Source organism: Diceros bicornis, chromosome 5 (assembly GCF_020826845.1).
Source record: "Diceros bicornis minor isolate mBicDic1 chromosome 5, mDicBic1.mat.cur, whole genome shotgun sequence".
NCBI classification, from domain to species: Eukaryota; Metazoa; Chordata; class Mammalia; order Perissodactyla; family Rhinocerotidae; genus Diceros; species Diceros bicornis.
In genome coordinates this window covers 67,208,643-67,229,563 of record NC_080744.1, presented here as the reverse complement: position 1 = coordinate 67,229,563, position 20,921 = coordinate 67,208,643, and the positions used below count along the sequence as shown (strand labels likewise).

The window sequence follows — 20,921 nt, the reverse complement described above, 5'->3', positions numbered from 1 at the left end:
TTTGTTCATTCAACAAATATTTATTGAGCATCTACTATGTGCCAGGCACTATTTTAGGCATTTGGAATGCAGCAGTGAATCAAAGATTTCCTGCACTTCTGAAGCTTATCTTCTAGTGGGGGAGGTAGGTGGGAACAGATGAAAATAAGCACTAAATATAGAAAATAAGTAAATTGTAATATATGCTAGAAGATGATAAGTTCTATGGAAAAAATTAGAGCAGGGTCAGGGATGAGGAGAACTGGTGTGAGGAGCACATGGGTATGGGGTAATCAGGACGTCCAATTTTCGGGAGAGCCTGTCTCCACATGCCTGTTCATTCCCAAGAGTTCTTGAGTTGGATGGGGATGGGATCTCAAGGGGAGAGGGACAGTGTATGTTCCTTGGGAGCATGCCCTTAGCACCTGCTTCTGGAACCAGTGTACCTTCTTATTTAAAACTCACAATATGGGGCACAGCTTCACTTTACAGAGAGCCCAGAGCTTCTCATACCAAAGAGTTGTCAAGCTGGAACCCATCCTTCCTGATCCTGGGTCTTGCTGATACCCAGTTGGGGAGGGGAGATTCTAGACACTCCTTAGTAAGAACCATCTCTACCATCATCACTATTACCACCACTATTACCATCTCTACTATCACCATCATCACCACTACCACCACTATCACCACGATCACCATCACTACCATGAGCACCACCTTCACTATCACCAACACCATTACTACCACCACCACCACCACCACCACCATCACCACCACCATCACCATCACCACCACCACCATCACCATCACCATTACTACCACCATCACCATCAGTCACCACCACCACCACCACCACCACCATCACCATCACCATTACTACCACCACCACTACCACTACCACCATCACCATCACTACCGCTATCACCACCATCACCATCATCACCACCATCACCTCCATCATCATCACCTCTATCATCATTCTCATCATTATCCAGTATCATCATCAGCATCATTTATGATACTCATCACTGAGCAGCTATTGAGTGCCAGGCACTCTGCATGGCTCTGTGAGGTAAACATAATTATCCCCATTATACAGGTGAAGAATCTCAGGCTGAGAGAATCTCAGATCACGTGGCTAGCAAGAAGCAGAGCTGAGATTTGAACCTAGATATTCTAAGTCCATCTATACTTTCCCCTACTAAACATGTCCTGGGACTGGCTCAGAGATTGAAATTCATACTATTAGGGGCTTCTGTACCCTAAGACTGTAGAAGTACAGTTCTGAGTCTGAAGAGTACATTTATGGACAGCATAGATTTCATTCAAAAGAGTTCACTTGAAGTCACCTTGAGTAGAATGCGTCATTTTCATAAAGTAAGAAATAACCAGTCTAAAGATGGTATTGGCCAGCCCAGCTAAGCGCCCCAATGTATATGGGAGTCTTCCTCTGCAATGATGGCGATTCAGTGTCTTCAGGTCCCCCAAGGAGAAAATGAGGCAAACAGGCTTTAAAAGACCAGAGTTCTAGTCACCTGACTTGCAGATCCCTTTCCCTCTCTGGGTGTCAGTGGCCCCATCTGCACGATGGGTGGAAGTCGAGTGGCTAAGTCTTCCCACAGCACCGGCAGTCTGAAATTCTCTAAGTCATATCGGGAAAGGCCACAGTCTGGCCATTTGGGGAAGAGGTTCCAGAGGCTCCCTGGAAACCTTTGTCTCAACAGCTAGGCCTGGCCCACCAGCCTAGGTCCTGAGGCCATGGTTTGCCTCTGCTAGGTCTAAGGTCTTGGAGATTCAGTGATTCAGTAAAAGTGGCCCTCTCCCCTTGCATGTGTGAAATCACCCCCAGAGATGTTACAAGATGGAAGGCAGTCTCTCTGTCCTAGGGCCAACCTCTGTGCACTGCACCCAGCCCCCACCCCTGCAAGCCGGTCCCATGTACACAACCCTTCTTCCCAGTCTGTTTATCTGAGCTTGGAAGATAACACCTCCCTCTTCCCCCCTTGCTCCCTTCTTTCCCTCCCTCCACATTTCTACAGAGGATCTGAGGTGATTGTGTTGGTCTTAGCATGTTTTGAGGGCCCTCCACAGCTGATGCCCCCACGCTTCCCATTGCTAGCCTCCCCTCCCCCACTCAGTCTCTGGGAAAGGCTCATTTTTTTGGTGGGTGTGTATGGTTACTTTCTTAAAAATTGTGGTAAAATATACATAACATAAAATTTACCAGCTTAGCCATTTTTAGGTGTGCAGTTCAATAGTGATAAGTATATTTACATTGCTGTGCAACCAGGCTCCAGAACTCTTTTCATCTTGTAAAACTGAAACTCTACGCCCATTGAACAACTCCCCATTTCCCCTCCCCCAGCCCTGGCAACCACCCTTCTATTTTCTGCCTCTATGAACCTGACTACTCTAGGCACCTCATATGGGTGGAATCACAAAGCATTTGTCCTTTTGTGACTGGCTTATTTCACTCAGCATAATGTCCTAGGGAAGGCTCACTTTTGCCCCAGGCCAGGCCTGCCCTGTCTCCCCTCCCTGCCTTTGCTGGTGCTGCTTCCTCTGCCCAAACTGCCCAGCCCCACCTGATGTCCTCCAGACGGGCTAAAAGGCTCCTCCTCTGGCGCCAGAGTAGTATCTCCCTCCTCTGCCACACTCTGTACCTCCCTCTCCAGTCTCAAATGATGACTTGCCCACACTCGACTGAACATCCCTTCAGGGATCATGTCTGTGTGCCCAGGACAGAGCTGGGCAAGGGGTTGGTGCCTGGAGGACTGTTAAAGCATTATAGAATGAATGAATGAATGAATGAATGGAAGGATAAATGAATTGATGGACAAACCAAACCCAGCTTCTGCTTGTGCAGAAAAGAATAAGAACTGGTTCTTTTGGCTATTTTATCTGGATTCCATCTGTGAGAAGTGATGACCATACCTGGACTCAGATGCATCTTGGTGCCTAGGTGGGCAGGCAGGTCCCCAGGAGGGAGGGCAGCAGCATGGGGGTAAGTGGCAGGGCAGGAGGCAGTAGTTCCTAATGCTCAGGCTTCTCCAGGTCTAATCTCAGTTCCACGGAGAAAGTCTGAAAACCTCAGTGAATTTTAGCAGGTCAGGGCTGGATAGCACTCCCATTTTATAGGTGGAGAAACTGAGCCCAGGATAGCAGAGCAGGACCAGATCCTTACTGCCTTCCCAGGATTCCCTCCACTCCCAGCTGCCTCCCTGATTCAGCCTCCTGCAGTTTTCAGAAGGTTTAAACTCCAGGCAGAGGCCTGGCTCCCACAGAAGGAGTCAAGAAGGGGCAGGGTGTGGGGTGAGGAGAGGAGACGACAGTGCTGACTGTAAGTGGACTTCTGCAGTCCCAGCATGAAAGGCCTTAATGGGGCCCTCAGTCTTCTTTCTTCCCCAGAAGAATGGCCACTCAGAGTCCGCTGGCTTTGTCTGGAAGAGCCTGGGGTTTTAATTAGCCCACCCCAGAGGGCCCCCTTCCTGTTTCCCACAGTGGCTCCTTTCAGCCTCCCCTGCTGACACTCCCCAGGGCTCCTGTGGGCCCTCAGACCCCCAACCTCAAGGACTCACCTCCAACTTGCCCCACCCCACCCCACTCCTGGCCTCTGCTCAGAGCTGAATCCTCCTACAGGGACATCTGTGAGTTCACTGGATGCTCCCAAGGGCCTGGGAGCTGGGACTATTATCCCCTCCTGCAGATGGGGAAACAGAGGGGCAGAGAGATCTGGTGGGTGAGTGAAGGGGTGGACCTGGACCTCAGGTCTCCTGATTCCCAGGCCAGTGTGATCATGTGATCATCACCGCTCCGCACCGGGACTTCCACGTCCAGGCCCCCTCCAGCAACCTCCTCCCCACAGTGGAACCATCCCAGGCGCACCCCCTCTCCCTTCAAGCCCACAGCGCCAGAAGCTTACGGGGTGATAGAATCACAGACTCAGACTGGCGAAGTGCAGCCCAGCGGCCAGCGTCTCTCCATTGCACAGACGGGAAAACTGAGGCCCAGAGCAGGAAAGGGCCTCATTTTTGGTCACTCAGCTGGTAAGTGGTAAAGGCAAAATGAGAAGCCTGGTCTGCTCCCTCCACTGATTGTGGTGGTTAGGGCCGGGGTCTGGCTACCTTGAAGCTCTCCCCTCTGAGTGGTAACTCTGATCGAGTCCCCCTGCCTCTGGCCCCATCAGGTTGCATACTCTTCCCCTCCTGGCCTCAGAGTCTTCCGTCATCCCTGAAGCCCTCTAGCTCTGGCTTTCAGCCAAGCAGGAGCTGGGGCTGCACCCATGACCCCTGGGCTTGCCCTGACAGTCCCCCTCTGCTGGCCTTGGCTCTTAAGGGATAAAGTTCCTAGGGTGGCAGGAGGGAGAGGGTGCCAGCCTCTCGGGCAGCATCAGCAGCATTGACCTTTGCCTTCCGTGTGCCCCAGTCGCCCAGCTGCTCCACTGTCTCCGGGGACTCAAAACCCTGCAGCCTCTGGGGGCTCCGAGACCAGCGCCAGTCCTCCTGCGGCACTGGAGACAGACAGAGCTGGTAAGGGGGAGAGAGGGGACAGGGCCCGGCAGGGGCAGCACCAAGTCAGCACACAACACAGCCCAAGAAAAGGTACTGCCTAAAACCTTTCGGAGGAGAGACACACTTTACAGTCAGGTTCAGAGAGAGGGAGACAGAGAGAGAACCAAAACAAAGAGGAGAGAGAAACAGAAAGGGAAAGACAGAGTATAGAGAGAGACACAGAGATTGACAGAGAAAGAATGAAGCAGAGACAGAGAAGGAGAGACAGAAAGACAGGAGACAGGCACATTGAGTCAGACAGAGAGAGGAGGGGATAGAGAGAGGCAGTAATAGGGATGGAAAGAGAAACTGATGGACTGGGACAGACAGGCAGACAAGACAGAGAGAGACAAAGAGAGAAGGAAGCCAAATAGGAGATACTGACAGACAGACCCACCAGTAGGCACCAGTGGGCAGAGGTTCTGCTGTGTTCTCATCAGACTGAATGCTGAGAGGTGTGTCCCAGGCCTGCCACTTACCCAACTCTGGGGGCCTTCGCCCAGCCCCAGGGACTGGGCTCTATAGGGGGTCCCCCAGCCACAGAATGGAGCAGTGTCCAAGCTCTGGGAAGGGAGGTTTCTGGGGAATGATCCGTGAGCTCTATGTGTGCATGTGGGTGAGGTGGTGGTGGGGATTGCTGGCAAAACTTCTGCTAGCTCTGTCACTGCCCCTGGCACACCATGTGACCTCTCTGGGCCTTGGTTTCCTCTGGATGTGATGGTGACATGGGTACAGCAGGGGTCTCTGAGGTCTCCTCAAGCCCCAAGATCTGGCCTTAGTTCAGGCTCTGTCTTTGCAGCTAACTTAGTGCTCTGTACTACTTAACTCATGACTTCCACCTCATAGTCCAAGAAAGCCTCTTGAGATCCAGCCATCACAACTGCATTTCAGCCAACTGGAAGGAAGAAGGGAGTAAAGAAAACACCTCTGTTTTAAGGAACATTTCTCTTTGGAAGTTATGCTCAACTCTTCTTTTTCCATCTCCGTGGCCAATTCTTAGTCTCAGGGCTGCATCTAGCTTTAAGGGAGGCTGGATACGTGCAATACTAGGCTGGGGACGGAATCCTTTCCACACAGCTCAGTGATACCTTCAGAGCTCCTCACTCCCAGCAGGCTTCAACGCAGCCTTGCAATGTTTTCCTTTTGCTTACTATAGATAGATGGGTAGATAGTTTTTAAACATACATTTCAAACAAGTGAGAATCCCCCTTCATTTTCCTAAACTCATCCCTCCCCTGAGTGAGACCACTGTGAGCAGTTTGCTGTGTGTCTGCCAGATTCATTTAAGTATTTACACACACATAACAACACACACATAGGTATACTTAGTTTAAAGGAATCTACAATGGGATTGCCATTTATGTATTGTTCAGCAACCTGCACTCCTGGTTATTGTCACTTGGCACTCTTGTCTTGGAGGTTCCGCCAGGCCAATCCACATGGAGGTATCTCATTCCTCGTGCCGGCTCCATAGTATCTTCCCTTGTAGACTTATCAAAGCTTATTGATGGATATTGGGTTGTTGCCAATTTTTTGCCTTACAGACAGCCTTGGGCATCTTCTCTGCGTATATATGCAAGTGTTCATTGAGGATAGATTCAGTAAGAATGGGCCAAAGGTTAATTCTCTCTTTGTGCTGTGGGTTTAACCCTTTCTTCTCCCTGGAGAAATGGCTGACCCCTTCCTGTCTTGGCCTGGGCTCCTCCCTTTTCCTCCCTCCCTCCCTCTCTCCCATTGAGCAAGCACAGCCCTGGCACCATGCTGGATGCTGTGCCCTCTGTCCTGGGGTCTTCACCATCATTGGAAGCCAATCGCACATCCTAAAGCCTGTGCTCCCTGGGCTGCCCTACCCTTTTCTTGACTGTACCCCCTTTCTCCTTTGAGGAGGAAGAAGACACCTCCTCAGGTGTCCTTCTCCTGGGAATTCAGGGCCCTGCTTCTGGTCCCCACATTTGTCCCTCCCTCCTCTCTCTCCCTCCCTCCTGCAGCACCACTTGTTAGCACCGTCTGAGCCCTTGCTTCCTGCCCCAATCTTGTTTACACCCCTCTGGGGCACCTTCTCTAGTAGGGGGAGGGGAGAGCATGACGAGCCTGAGCCAACCCCAGCTCGGGGCACAGGGATCAGGGGTGACTGTTCCTGCATCCTTGGGGGTTGCAAGAATGTGCTGGGGGTGAACAGCAGGCCCCAGAACCCCAGCCTCCTTCTGTAGAGAGCTGGGCAAAGAGGAGTTGAAGAGGAAGCTCTCTGAGAGCCTTTTGGCTCTCCCCCTGGAATGGATCATATCTGAAATTCGAGCCCAAAGCCCCATGAAAGTGTGACAAGTTTCCCCTTCTATAGGCAGGGCCCTCAGTCCAGCTAGGCAGCAGCAGGATGCTGATCGGGTTATTAAAAGCTTAGCTGGTGGTTCCCCTCTGGCTTGGTGCAATTCATCAAGCAATGCCCCCCCCCCCCCGGGAGTGATGGATGGTGACAAATGAGGGTAGGTAGGGGGTTCCTGAGCCCATCTAGGGCCACAGCTGGGGAAACTCAGCCATCAAAGCCCTGTGCAGGCTTCTCCACCACGAGGTGACTCTGAGGGCCAAGGAGATCAAGTTTCGGGCAAATGATTTAGGGGGTGGAGAGGCTCCTCTGGAGACAAGCCGCCCTGTGTGCTGTGTGGGGCCCCAGCCCTGCTGCGGGCCTGAGCTGGAGAGATGGGGGTGGGGTGGGCTTCTCTGATCCTGGAATCACACGCGGGAGGCCTGGGGAGGCGGGAGGCCAGGGAGGGGGTTCAGGAAGAGGGGCAGGGCCAGAGCTGGTGGGAAGGAGGGAGCTAGCTGCCTTTCCGGGAGGAGATCAAACACCTTTTAAAGCAGGTGCTGGGGACTCTGCTCAGGGCCAGCTGCTGAGACTGCACAGCCAGCCGTCCCTGTGGGGTCCCAGGCAGAGCTGGTGCTGGCGCTCAGAGGAGGAGGCCCCAGCTGCTGGGGAGCACTCTGTCTGCCTGGAGGGATAGGACTCCCCAGGGTGGTCGATAAGGAGAAGGAAGAGGTACAGAGGGAAAGGTCAAGAACGCCCGGTGGAGGTGAGGCTGGAGCCCAGCCTTGCGGGCCAGGTAGGATGGGAACAGGTCGGGGAACAGGTCGGGGAGCAGGGAGACGGCACGCCGGGGGCGACAGAGCACGAACAAAGGCTTGGAGGCAGGAAGGGGGCAGGAATGGTAGGGTCGAACAATTCTGAGGGGTGATGTTGGAGACCTGGAGATGGCTGTACTTGGGGGACACTGGGGAGCTAGTGCGAGCTCCAAAAGGCAGGGTGACCTCAGAAGAGTCATGTCTGAGTAGGGTTTGCTGGTGAGCACGAGATTGATGGAGAGCCCTGTCCTATGGTCGGCAGAGAACAAGGAGAGAGAACTCAGGGGATCTGCCCAGCAGTCAGTGTCCTCAGTGAGGAAGGAGGGCAGTACGAAGCCTACATCTCAGGGCTAGACTATGGTGGCACCACCCCAGGGGAGGTGTGCTGGGAGGGAGAATCCAGGGCTCTCATAGCTGGGGGAATCTTCATGGCCTTTTGGCCAGTCCTCCTCTGAAGGCAGAAAACCCTCTGTAGCATCTTGATGTTACCAGACTCTCCTTGATTGCCTCCTCTGATGGGGGCCTCACTACTCTGTGAGAGTAAGAAAGCTACCTTTGTCCTGAGCTGAAATCTGCCTCTCTACCTTCCCTCCTCTGAGTCAGTTCTAGCCTAGCACTCTGGGAGGAGAAGACCATGCTGCTCCCCTGGAACAGCTGGCTACCCTCCTCCGACTCCTCACCAGTGTCCACACTCACACCAGAGCAGTCTGGCCTAAATCCCTCATGCTATGATGACACTATTGGCGGAGGGACAGGAGAATTCCAGGAAAGTCATGTCCAATGATGCTTCTGATGCTCCCCTATGACAAGTGGGGAGAGCCATCCACACTTTCCTCTCGTGAGCTTAGCAGCCAACAACACTGCTTTCCAGCCACTGCATGGGGTCAGGCTCGGTTGGAGGCCAAGGTTAGGCACCTGTGTGTGCTAGGGGCTGTTCAATATGTGTGCATGTGAGTGCACCGTGGAGATGAGGGCAGACCCGGAGCTCACTGGCCTGCATGGGTTTGCACCTGTCTCGGCCACTTATCCATGGGCTCATGGGGGGCTGGGCTGTGCAGGTAGGCGCGTGGGCCATCCCCCACTCCTGGACTGGAGCACGCCTTGGGCATTCTCTGCTATGCTGCTGGGGATTGGGGGTGCTGCTGAGGCTCTGAGGTTTGGGTGTGGTAGACCTTTTTCGGGGGGCAGTTGGACTCAGCCAGGCCGGGGCTGGGACAAGAGGGTGGTGAGCAGTGGGGGTCTCTGGGTCTTCTGCAACTGCTGACCATGGTTTCCACCATCTTGCCCCAACCTGTGCTTGATCCACCAGAGGTTGAGGGTCCTTGAATGTGGCCGAGGTTCTGAGGTGTTTCAGAGGTTCTGGTGTGTTACTGGAGTTCTGGGGGTTCACGGGAGGTGATACTCAAGTTCCAGGGGTTCTTGTGATGTTACAAAGATTCTGGGGATATTGCTGAGATTCTGGAGGTGCCCCAGAGGAGCTGGGAGTCCTGGGGGTGTTGGTGAGGTTCTGGGGCCGCTGGCCTTCCCTGTTCCTTCCGGCCCACTGTTGACTCCTTTCGAGCTTAGCACTTTGCCCTTTGAGGATTTCGATAACCACAGGCTGCCGAAGGCACACACGCGGGCCTCTGTTCCTGGACACAGAAATTCCTCAGATTTAATCAACTTGAACAAAAACATGGGGAGGAAGGAAGCCCTGTCCCAAGGCCTTCGGGGGCCAGCTCCAGCCCGAGGGGCAGGCGGGGCAGCTCCATGCCAAGCCCAGCTGGCAGGTGGCCTTAGTCTGTTCAGAGCCCAGAGGCTTTGGTGACCCCCTCCCACAGTGAGCAGGGCTTAGCCACCCCTAGTCTGTGTCGGGCGGGGAGCCCTGCTGCCTGGGCTGCTCCTTAGGTATTGGCGTTGGCCGCGTCTGAATGCGCCCCTATGGGTTCATGCAGGCCACAGCCAGGCAGCCCTGACCCCTGCCCTGCTCTCTCCTTGGCTCCCAGACTCGCCTTCTCAACTCTCCTAAGATGCTTATATCTCATTCTTGCTGCCATTGCTGACCCTGTCTGACCTCAGGGCATTACTCCAGGTCCCCTCCTCCAGGAAGCCTCCAAGACTGCCTAAACTATCTCCTTACCGCCCCTCCCTTCTCCTGTCTTCTGGGAGCTTCTATAGTCTGTCTCCTGAGTACCTCCACTCTCCAGTCTCTCCTCTCCTGATGGCAGGTGCTGATCTCCGACTCTTCTGGATAGAGTCCCCCTCTAAAGCCAACTCCAGGGAGCAGGCCCTGGACACTCAGCCAGGCCTTCAGAGAAATTCTTCAGGAGCAGATCATTACCATCTTTCTCTTCTCAATACTTTTCCTTGCCAGCTTGCAGTCTGGCCAGTTGGCATCCTTCCTAACACCTCAGAGCTAACCCTCCCATTGTGCAGATGCGAGCTACAAGCTATTCTAGCTCTGAGCTGAGGAAGTACTTTGGGGTCCCCCTCCCAGCCTGAGCCATGCGGCCACCAAGTATCCATAATCTTCCACCCAGCCTGCCTCCCTGCCTGCCCCCCCGAGTGGATGGGGGCGTTGGGGGCCAGGAGGGTGGGTGGAAGACAAAGGGGGATGCCTGGGCAGTCACAGCCACTCTCTGTGGCTCTGACCTTCTTGCTACAGCCAGTGCCTGGTGTGCTGGCTCCACATTCTTGGGCCATGAAGTCATTGAGGACAGGGAGTGGGGGCCTTGGGGAGAGGAGAGCCCACAGTCAAATATCTCCAGGCTGGATGACCCACTCCTCCTAGGACAGAGGCAGGGCTGAGACCCAGAGAGGCCAAGGGAATCACTCGAGGTCACACAGCCAGCTCCAGGGCTCCAACCCGGCTAGGCTGTCCCCCCAGCCGTGGTATTTCCCACTGCCATATAGAAATCGTGTTCTTTCCTTCTGGATCTGCCCCTCCCCATTCCCAGCCTGGCCCTGACCAAGGTAACTTGGCACAAGGCTGCCCTCTGCCCGCTGTGCCTATGCCTGGAGAAAGGGACAAAGCTCGCCATTTCCTCACCCTTGCTTAGGGCCTCCCTGAAGGTGGCCTCTGCATCCTGGCCTGTGAGGAGGGAGGTGATACCATGGACACTGAGCTAACCCTGGAGGGAGGCGCAGTGCCCACTGGAAGTCCCTTTAGGGGCAGAGCAGGCTTTGGTTCGGGGAGGCGTGCTGTGGGGAAGGGACTGTGCCTGGACTTGGTTGGGGCCCCTCCCTGCTGGCGTGGCCGCAGACCCTGAGGCTGATGGATGCCCTTCGGGCAGCCCGAATGTCTTTCCTCAGTGCCCAGTTGGGTCCCCCCTTTCCTCCTTCAGGTCTCTGCTCAAATAACGCCTCCACGGCGGGGCCTCTCCTGACCATCCAGCCTCACACACCAGCTCCAGTCCGACGTCTCTTCTCTCACTCCACTTTATTGTCCCTCCTAGCACTCATGACACATGTTTTGTCTCCCCCCGTCCCCCACACGTTAGGTTCCCTGAGGTGCAGGACTTTACCTATTGTGCCCGCTGCTGTCTTCTCAGCACGTAGAACCTTGCCTGGCACATAATCAGCATGCTTCAACATTTGTTGAATGAATGAATGAATCAATCAATCAACCAGGCTGGGGAGGCAGATTCAGGCTCCCTCCAGGGAAGGAAGTGGTTTCTGACAGGCAGAGATGTTCATGGGTAGACATGAAGGGAGAGAGAGCCCCATCACAGACTGGACTCCAATTGTTGGAGGCATCATGCGGGGGATTTAAAACGAGGTAGAGTTGGTTGCTCCCTAAGCTGCGGTCCCAGCAGTGAAGGGAATGCTGGGCTCTGGCGTTGGAGCAGAGGGCTCTGGAAAGCCTGGCTGGAGAAACCCCGGACACAAAGTAGGCTGCAAGGGCCAGGCCCGTGGAGGAGTGATGGTCGCCAGAACAAGTAATGGCTTTGCCAAACCCGCTTTATAAAGTCCCTGTGAGCCCAGTGCCAGGCACTTGCGTCAGGGGAAGGAGGAGGAGGAGGGGAAGAGGCAGAGCTCTGTCGTCAGGAGCTCACAGCCAGGCCTGGGGGCAGGATTCACCCCAGTCCCTGGGATCAGACTGGTGGGCGGGCCGTGTGGGCTCCTACATTGCATCAAATAAAGTTCAGGTTCAGCTCTGAGTCAGCAGACGCTGACGTCACTGTGGGTGAGGGAGGGGTGGTCAGAGCCCTCTTTCTGGAAGAGGGGCCATTTGAGAAGGAGGGGGAGGAACCAGAGCCAGCAGAGCACTCAGGTCCTCGGAAGGCCTCGTGGGTTTGGCTATGGAATTTGGTTGGGGAGCCGTTAGGATTTCAAACCCTGTCGCCTCGGAGCCTCACCCATGCTGTTCCCTCTATCTGGAACATGCTTCCCCCACCCCACTCCCACCCTCAACCCCCACCCTCTGCTCAACCCTCAGATCTCTGCCGAGAGGTTTCCTTCTTTAGGAATCCCTCCATTCTCCCGGACTCAATTCCATCTCCCATGGGACCTGTCAGGGCACTCTGTGCCTTCCCTTCATAACCCTCAGACTCGAGGTGATTGACTTACTCGTCTGTGTTCTCTGAACTGTAAACCCTCACGTCCCAGGGCCCAGAACAGTGCTGGCACTTAGTAGGTGTTCAATGAATTTATGTTAAAAAAACAAATGGATGAATATCTTATTTAAAAAAAGCTTGTTGAACAAAGGCCTTAGCTGGGTAGGGCCATGGCCCAGGCCCCCTGTGGGGTCTTGGAAGGACAGGGACCCTCAAAAGTCCTGGGGGCCAGACCCCCACCCAGGGCTAGGGGCCTGAGAACTGCTCTCTGCCTTTGTCTGCATCTTGCACCCCCCGCCTTCCCCCCCTCCCCCCGGGGCTGGGGCCAAGATGGGGAGGGGAGCCAGCCAGGAGTGATGGAGAGGAACCCCCATCCCCTGCCCAGGCCCTGCCTCCTTCACCACCCCCAACACACCCCGGGGAGGAACAGGAGGCAGGCGGGGTTCTTCTTGTCAACCCGTGGGTCTGGTTCGCGTTTAAAGCACTAATTTCCGCCTTGTGGGGGGTGAGTTATCTCCTTGTGAGATCAAGTGGGAGAAATAAAAAGGTTTCACCAGTGAGACGCATGTTGCCTCCTTCATGGAAACCCAGGAGAAGGGATGGACAGGCTGGCCCCCTGCCTCCGCTGGCCCAGCCCCTGCAGTCTCCTTGGGTTGCCGGACTCCTGTGTGGGGCACTGCAGCTGTGATGGGCGAAGGTGTGGGAGCTTTGGGGCAGGTGCTGAAGGCAGGTATGTGCGTGCAGTCCGGGGCCCTCTTAGCCACACTCCTCCAGGCTCAGGCCGCCTGTGGAGCCTGGGCCTCCTCCTCCGGGAGGGGGCTTTGTCAGGAGAGCGGTGTGTCTCCATCACTGAGGCCGAAAGAGGCCAGCAAGGGGTGGGCTGAGGCTGGGGGGTGGTCTCAAGGGAGCCCAAACAGAGGGAAATTGGAGGGGCCGGGAGTCCAGCCGGGAGGGTCAGGCGGCTGTGCTGAGCCCGCCCACCCTTTCATCTCTGCAGCTCCTTCCTCCCTGGCCCTTCCTCGAGCTGTGTCTGTGGGTCTGTTTGGGTGGGTTTGGTGGGGGGGGAAGGAAGGGGGCGTCTCTGTGCGCAGCTCGGGTTGGACAAACCTTCCTTGCAAATGGTCCCTTGAGCAAAGGCCTGCTGGTGGCCGGTCAGACAGACAGGTGCTCCAGCAGAGCCCAGGACCCCGAGGGGTGCACTCCCTAAGGGGGATAACTACCTCCTGCAGGACCGGGCGAGACTGGGCGGGAAGGGACGGGAGGGGACAGGCGAAGCCCTTCCCCTCCTCCTGTGCCAGCCGCCCAGGCCCTCACTCACTCCCAGAAGGGTTTTTCCCAGAGAGTGAAAAGCAAGAAAGTAACCTTTAGGATTAAAGAGAAACATTCCTTTGTTTTGGTTTTCTTTTTGTTTCCCCCCAAGCCTCTTTTCACATCTGTAGTAGCTTTTTTCCTCTTGTCTGGGGGTCATAGGAGAAGGGCCAGAGAATGTCATTCCAGGCAGCAGGGAACCAGACATCCTCTGGGGCGACAGATGACGACTCCTACGACAGCTGGTATATCGATGAGCCCCAGGGCGGCCGGGAGCTCCAGCCGGAGGGGTAAGTTGGAACGCCTGGCTCTGGGCCGGCAGAGCGGGATATGGCAGAGGTTACTGATGGGGGGACAGGGAAGACCACCCTGGGCAAGGGCTGTTAAGATGAACTCCACCACTCATTTGCTGTGTGACCGTCAGCAAGTCACAGCCTCTCTGGGCTTCAGTCTCCTCATTGGTTTCTTGAGAACAGCCCTTGCCCTGGTGTTAAGATACTTGAGGTGGGGGACCTGGGCCAGTCTGGTCACTTAAAAAGCGCCTGTGTGGTGTATTTGAAATACAGATTCCTGGGCCCCGTCCTTGCAAATTCAGATCCAGCCGGTCTGGGGTGGCTCTCCGGGCGGTTCTGGCCTGTAGCCAGGATGGAGAGTGCTGGGCGAGCGGTTGAGGGAAGTCGAGCCTGCCTTCCAGGGGTTACTGGTCTCTGTGGTGATCATCTGGGGTGCGGTATCAGCAAGTGTCGGGTTCTCTGGGCAGGCTGGGGCAGGGGCGGCAGAGAACCCGAGGCAGAAAGCCTGGTGGGGGAGTCGCTGTAGAAACACGCCGCCCCTGTTGTCTTTGGCTGGCCTCAGAGTCTCCGTGAAGATGAGCAGGTCCTGTTCTCTTGAGTGGGAGTGCTCAGCCCGGCCCAGCATGGCCTGAGGACTCGGCCCTCGGCTGCCTCTGCCCAGACCCTTCTGTCTTTGTTTAGTCTGGGCACCCTGGCCGAGGAGCCCGGCCTCCCTGTGCCCCACATGCCGCCAAGGACGCCCCGCCTGTGTGGGCCCCAGAGCCCAGTTCTCCCTTGTTCTTCCTGGCCCTGGCCCCATCCCCCACGCCCTGCTCTGTCTGAGGGTTTGGGGAACTGGAAAGGTGAGGCTGGGGTGTTGCCAAGCCAGTTGTGTGCACATCTGTTCTCCATCAACAACCGAAACTGGAGAAGGAAAAATGCTCGCGTGCCTCCCCAGGGGCTGGGGCTGCGGCCTGGCCGGCTTGGGTCACCCAGCAGGGACGGAGGCCCCACCCAGGCCTGGGGGAGGGAGCTGTTGTTTGGAGGATTCAGGTTCAGACCACCTGGAAAGCAGCTCTGCTGTCAGCAAGGGTGTGCCCCTGTTCCCCTCCCTGGCCGAGAGCCTGTGGGCTCCCCATGTTCCCGTTGCGCGTGTGTGGGGCAGGAGGAGCCGCAGAGTAGGGAGGGGCCCAGGAACCCCGTGAGGACACAGATCCTGACCCGGCTTACGGCCTTAATCTGAAGCTGCGTCCTTGGGTGCCTCAGGGCCTGGGCATGGGCTGAGGCCAGGCGCCTGCAGCTGGCTGTGTGGCTGGGTATTTAGGATAAAGCTGGGTGCATGGCAGGGCCAGAGTGATGGGGGAGTACTGCCGCTAATGTGGAGGCATCTAAAATTTTCCGCTCCTTCTTCCACTGCAGGGAAGAATGAAGAGCTTTGTTAGAATCCACTTACTTAGCTCGTGGATTAGCTCACTTACCAAGTCACGCTTCCTGCCGCCTCCCCCACCAAAGGTGGGAGCAGGAAGCTGGGAGCCCAGGGGAATCCCAAGGAGGTGCATTTGCACTCACCTCTTCCTGTGTGAGTCAGACACCCAGGGAGATGGTGCTCTGAAGCTTTGGGGTGCTCTGGGCAGTGGTCCCCCTCTGTGCCTCCGTGTGTCCCAGCAGGCTGGAGCTGGGGTTGGCGGGCACTGGTGACAGTGGCTGGGACTCCATCTCCTGGTCCCACTTAACCAGCTGCCCCCATGGTGCCAGGACCAGGCTGAAGAGGTTGAGTCTGATGGGGGTGGATGAGTCATCCGGGGTCTTCTATGGGCACGCTGTTGACCTTTAGAAGCCGAGCTGGCCCTTTCCTGGCCCCGGAGGCCCGTCTGGCCAGGTTATGTGCCCAGCTTGACATGGGCCTGTGTGTTATCCACCCGTCACTAACACTGAGCCTCCCCGCCAGAGCCTGGGGACACAAATAAAGCCTGTGGCAGCTGTCCAGGATGTGACACACCTCCCCACCACTTCAAAGGGCTGCTTGGAAGGCGGACTTGGAGGCTTCCCGCCACGTGAGGCCAGCGCCAGGGTGACCTGCAGGCCCTTCCGTGTGGGTGGGGGACAGTGTCGGGAAGCAGGGCTCCAGGCCCCCCGGGACCTCAGGCCCACACACACACACCCCCACACACACCAAGACAGTCAGCCTTTCCCTCTCGCTCAGAGATGCGCTCTGCCCTGCCCTCTGGACGGCGCCCTTTGCAGGCTCCCGCTCAGAGCCAAATTTCTGGAAACAATTGTCTTGCTCCTTCTCTGTCGTGGTGTCCTCACCACTCTGCAGTCCAACCTCTATCCCCGAGTGTCCACCATCACCTCTGAATTGCCCAAGACCAAGCCTCAGCTTCCTTGGGCTGCATTTGACTCTGGTCCTCACCCCTCGTCTTGGAATAGGCCCAGAACACTACAATCATCCTGGAAACTCCCCTGCCCTCTGCTCCCCCACATCGAGGTGTGTAAATGCTTCCTCCTAAATACCCCTGAGACACGGCCTGGCGTTCCCACTCCCCAGTGACTTTTTCTGATGCACAGAAATGGCGGTTTCATAGGGTTCAACTTAACACCTTCCTTCACATACTCCTCACCTCTCCCCTCTCGGTCAGATGCGGGCACGGGAGCCACATGACCTCTGTTCGAATCCTGGCTCTGCCGCTTTACTAACTGTGGGACTTGGGCAAGATACTTAGCCCCTCTGAGCCTTGGTCTCCTTGTCTACACAAGGGGGATACTAACAGCACCCACCTCTTAGGTAATAACTGAGTTAATACATGGAACAAACAGTGCCTGGTACTTAGTCAATGCTTAGTAAATACTAGTTACTGCTCTTATAGTTATTCAAATCTAGCCACAGAAATCTCCTAAAATCCAGAACACTGCCCTGCTCAAACACCCTTAATGGCTCCCTAGTGCCTCCCATGCCTGCTGTAACCTGCTCTCACCTACCCTCTGGGCTGCAGTCAAGCTGGAAGGCTTGCCTGGCCCCAGGCACACTGTCTACTGCCTGTCAGTACTCCACTTCCTCCTGTTCTCCCTCTACCTGGAGCTCCCTTTCTGTTTCTTTGCCTAAAGAGATGACAAGCATCTTTCAAACTCAAATACCACGCCCTCTGAGGCCTTGCGCCAACTCTCTCTTCCTCCTTTGCATCATTTAACACCTGCTTGTGCCTCTTCAATCAGGATCCACCCTCCCTGAGCTGGTGTTCTTTGTGTCTGTGCCATCCCCTCTGTCCCGCAGCACAAAATCCAGGTCCATGAGCCATCAGCCAAACATTGGCTCTGCCCAATTCCTGTTGCTCAGACCTCCAACATTTGAGGGTCCGTGAGCCTCAGCCAAACTGGGCTAAGGGATAGATGGGGGACCCTGGTGGTACAGACAGGGCCAGAGATCCCCCCAGACAGGGCCCTGGAGGGGATCCATGGGGGTGAGAGTGGCTCCTGGTTTGGGGTGGGTGGGAAATGGTCAGGCTGCTCCAGGGACAGTGCACTGAGCCCCTGCCCTGGCTGGGCCTGGGCAGCAGGATTGAGCATCTAGTCAGGTGACGGGATGCAGGTTGGGGGTCTTGGAGTGGTGGCTCTGAACTCTTGGGGCTGGACAAGGGGCTCCCCCAAACCCCAGCCCACATGCTCGAGAGAGATGCCTCAGAGTTGAAAGTGGGGAGCGTGAGGCCTGAGCTCAGATGGGGGAGCCTGATTGCCTACACTGCACCCGCCCCACCCAGGAGCACAGTTCTACCTGGGGAGAAGCCAGCTCTGCCTGGGCCAAGAAACTGTGCGAAATAGACTCCTGCCCCTCCACCCAAGGGTGAGCCCAGGCAACCACGTTCTTTCCTGCTTCTCTCTCTGGGATTTCCTGGGGGAAAGCAAGCTGTCCCAGCAGAGAGTCCTAGGGCTCTGAACTCGCTCTGGAGATGAGGCCTTGGGGCACCTCTTCTCCACACAGCAGGAGGGTGCCCAGGCGCTGGGTGAGCCTCCTGGGCAGCGAGGGCCCACCTGCAGCACACGGCTTCCTCTGATGCCTTGCCAGCCTTTCCCGCACTGGTGTCCTCACTTGGGCATTCCCAGGCTCCAACTGGGCAAACCCAGTGGTCTTTCCCTCCCTAGGGACCCAGTCGTGTCTGCTTTCCCAGGTCCAGGCCCAGCCCTGAGCTCAGGGCTCCTTCTTGACCCCATTCTCTGCCACATGACCCAGTCGGGGAAGTTGAGACCTTCACTGTCCTCATTGATTTCTTTATCTCCACCATGGGTCTACCTCTGTGCTCAGCTATGATGAGAGCAGGACCTCTGCCAGGCCATATGGAGCCTTTGTGGTCATTAGAAAAAGGGACCCCCATTTAGGTGTATGCAGCTCAGTGGGTGCAGGGCTTGATAAGCTGTGTGGCCGGAATTTCAGACCACACTCATTCCTTTGGTTGGGCATCCTTGTGCAGTGTGCAACCTGTCCAACTGTACATGGAAGCCCTTAGTGAAAGAGAAACAAGAAGAGACGTAAGTCCTAGAAGACTGAGAAAGATCATTTCAGTCACAGACACAGATATCAAACTCAGATATCAGTGAGTGAAGGGCAAATCGTAGGACCAAACTCTTGATTTCTTGACCCAGGCAGTATGCTTGGCCACAGTTCTGAGAAGGAGAGATCTGTGAGGCCAGGAGCTGTCAGGGAGGCTTCCTGGAGGAGGGAGGGATGAAGTGGGCCTTGAAGGACAGGAAGAATCTGGGTGAGAAAGAAGAGGGGTTCAGGCTGAGCTGGCCCACTCTGTTTCTCCTGTGTCTTCCCCTGGGAGCTCCTGTCTCCTTCAGCCCTGGCACCCCAGAGCTTGGCATAGGACCGGCACACCATAGGGGCATGAAAGGCCCAGAATGGCCCCGAGAAGTGGAACTGGGCAAGCTTGTGTAGGAGAGATCAGAGGATTAAGGGAAGAGGGGGGTGGAGCCCCAGTGTAGGCAGCCTGGAACCCCAGACCTGGCTGCACACCTGGGGTGTCCCTCCCCAGGCCTGACCCAGCCTTCACTTGCTCTGCAGGGTAGTGCCCTCCTGCCACCCCAGTGTGCCGCCCGGCCTCCCCCATGCCTGCCTGGCTGTGCTGTCGGTGAGTCCACCCTGGCTTCAACCTATGGTCAGCCTGGGCACAGGGACCTGTGTTCCCTGCTGGGGCTGGGAAGGGGGACACTGGGAGCCCAAAATGTGGGAGTGGGTATCTGGGAGTTCTCCCAGGGTGGGGACCCAGACCAGGATTCAGGCCAACCTCTCAGACCTCTGTCGTCTCTCGGCCAGTCGCCAAGAGGCCGCATGAGTGTGCACTGGGGGTGAGGGGTGTCCTGGAGACTGAGGCCGGGGCACACACGCCCTTCTCTACGCTCTCCTTTCAGGTTCTCGTGTTGCTGCTGCTGGCCATGCTGGTGAGGCGCCGCCAGCTCTGGCCCCACTGTGGGCACGGCAGGCCTGGACTGCCCAGGTGGGTGCCGTGGCCTGGGCACCCCCACTCAGGGGGCCCAGCTGACAGGGCCGCTCTGGGAGGGGGGTGATTTGTTAGGTACCTAGAAGCCAGCTATGGCCTCAGTGAAACCCTCACCTCTCTCAGCCTGGGGCTCTCCCCACCCCACCTACATCTCTAGGTTTAGTCGGCACCCCCAGAGGGAGGGGGAGGGACCCACTCAGGTCTACCTACTCCTGTTTCACCTGCACCTTGATGCTTGAAGGCAGATTTATGAGGGACTGACCTCCAGTCCCTATGGCTGGAACTTTCTCCTCTTTTCTCCTTCAGCCCTACAAGCCCAGAGCCTGGGATGGGGATGATCCTGAGGAGATGGGACTGGGCAGGCTTGTGTGGGAGAGACCAAAGGGTTGGGGGAGGTGGTAGGTGGAGCCCCAGGCCCGGGCTGCACACCCAGGAGGGTCCTGCCGTGCTGGTTTTGTGGGGAACTAGCCTGGGGTTTCTGCCCTATTGGTTGGCCCAGGTAAGAGCTTGTCTTGCCTGGGGGAGAGCTTGGGGGCAGAATGGAGCAGGATTGCTCTCAGAGCATGAGGGTAAGCTGGAAGGAGAAGCAGAGGGTCTGAGTGGCCTTCCCTGAGCCCAGAGAGGCGACTCCTGGGACAGCTGTGCCCGCTGTTTGCCCTCTGCCCCGGGGCCACACCCAGGCCAGGGCGGCGGCGGTTGCACAAGGATGTTGTGACTCTCCGCGCTCTCTGAAGGGCTGCCAGCCCAGACAGACCGATTAGTGTGGAGGCGGCTGTTTCCTGGAGCTTCCAGGGTGGGCGGGGGGAGCAGTGCTCAGGCTTGTTCCTGCTGTGTGTTTGTGTTAGGGGGGACTTCCCGAGTCCCTTCGCCACGGGCCCAGAACTTGGTACGTAGGAGTCATTCCGCAAATGTTTGTGGAATGGATGGATGAAGGGCCTCAGTTCCCCAACTGGAAAGTGGGCCTGGCTCTACCCCTCTGGTTTATGGAACATGGCACGAGGTGAGGGGAGTGCAGGCCCTGAGCGACTCCCTCCTGTCCTGTCCCTGCCTCTGCCCCAGCCCTGTGGATTTCTCAGCTGGGGACAAGCCCTGGACTGTGCCCGCTGCTGTCTTCATGGTCCTCTTCAGCTCCCTGTGTTTGCTACTCCCCACCGAGGACCCGCTGCCCTTCCTGACCCTGGCCTCACCACCCAGCCCAGGTACCCAGTGCAGCTGAGGCCCTGGGCTGGACTGATGGGGTGGGAGTGGGTGGGAATCCGAGCGCTGGCGTGGGGCTCTTCTGTAGCGAGCCACGCAGCCTCCCATCCCAGTCATGAGCCACCGCCAGAGGACACTGTCCCGTTATCCTCCCCAACTGTCCCGCCACGGTGCCTGGAACCTTCCCTTCGTTGGTCCCAGCCTTTGGGTCGATACTGCCCTCTCCACTTCCTCTGCTCCTGTGCAGACTCCCCTCCCAGGAGGGAGGGAACTCTGGTTCATGGGCACAGCTGAGTCTCCCAGACAGCCCAGCCCTGTGTGGGAATGAAGGCGGGTGGGGAGGGGGGCAGGGAGGTCCTGGAGAACTGAGCTGGGCTCCAGGAAGTGAATGTAACAAGGACAGCTGCCATTGAGAGGGGCCCTGTCCCAGTCCTCACAATGACTCCGCCAAGTGTGGATAGTAGCCCCATTTCA

The 20,921-nt window shown here is 56.6% G+C and overlaps 1 protein-coding gene across 3 annotated transcripts in view; it reads left to right on the top strand.

Moving 5' to 3' along the window:
• Positions 1-4,413: 4,413 nt before the first annotated feature.
• The window catches only part of STRA6 (signaling receptor and transporter of retinol STRA6), a 31,885-nt gene continuing 15,377 nt past the window's right edge, over positions 4,414-20,921 (top strand). Inside the window, exons 1-5 of one of the 3 annotated variants that reach the window (XM_058542057.1) lie at positions 4,414-4,508; positions 13,649-13,776; positions 18,815-18,881; positions 19,162-19,247; positions 20,310-20,449. In XM_058542057.1, the coding sequence (XP_058398040.1) occupies positions 13,664-13,776; positions 18,815-18,881; positions 19,162-19,247; positions 20,310-20,449 (406 nt within the window). In that variant the 5' untranslated portion in view covers positions 4,414-4,508; positions 13,649-13,663. Of the gene's footprint in view, positions 4,509-7,399; positions 7,625-13,648; positions 13,777-18,814; positions 18,882-19,161; positions 19,248-20,309; positions 20,450-20,921 lie in introns of those variants that run through there. The other 2 variants (XM_058542056.1, XM_058542055.1) reach the window with 2 other exon arrangements.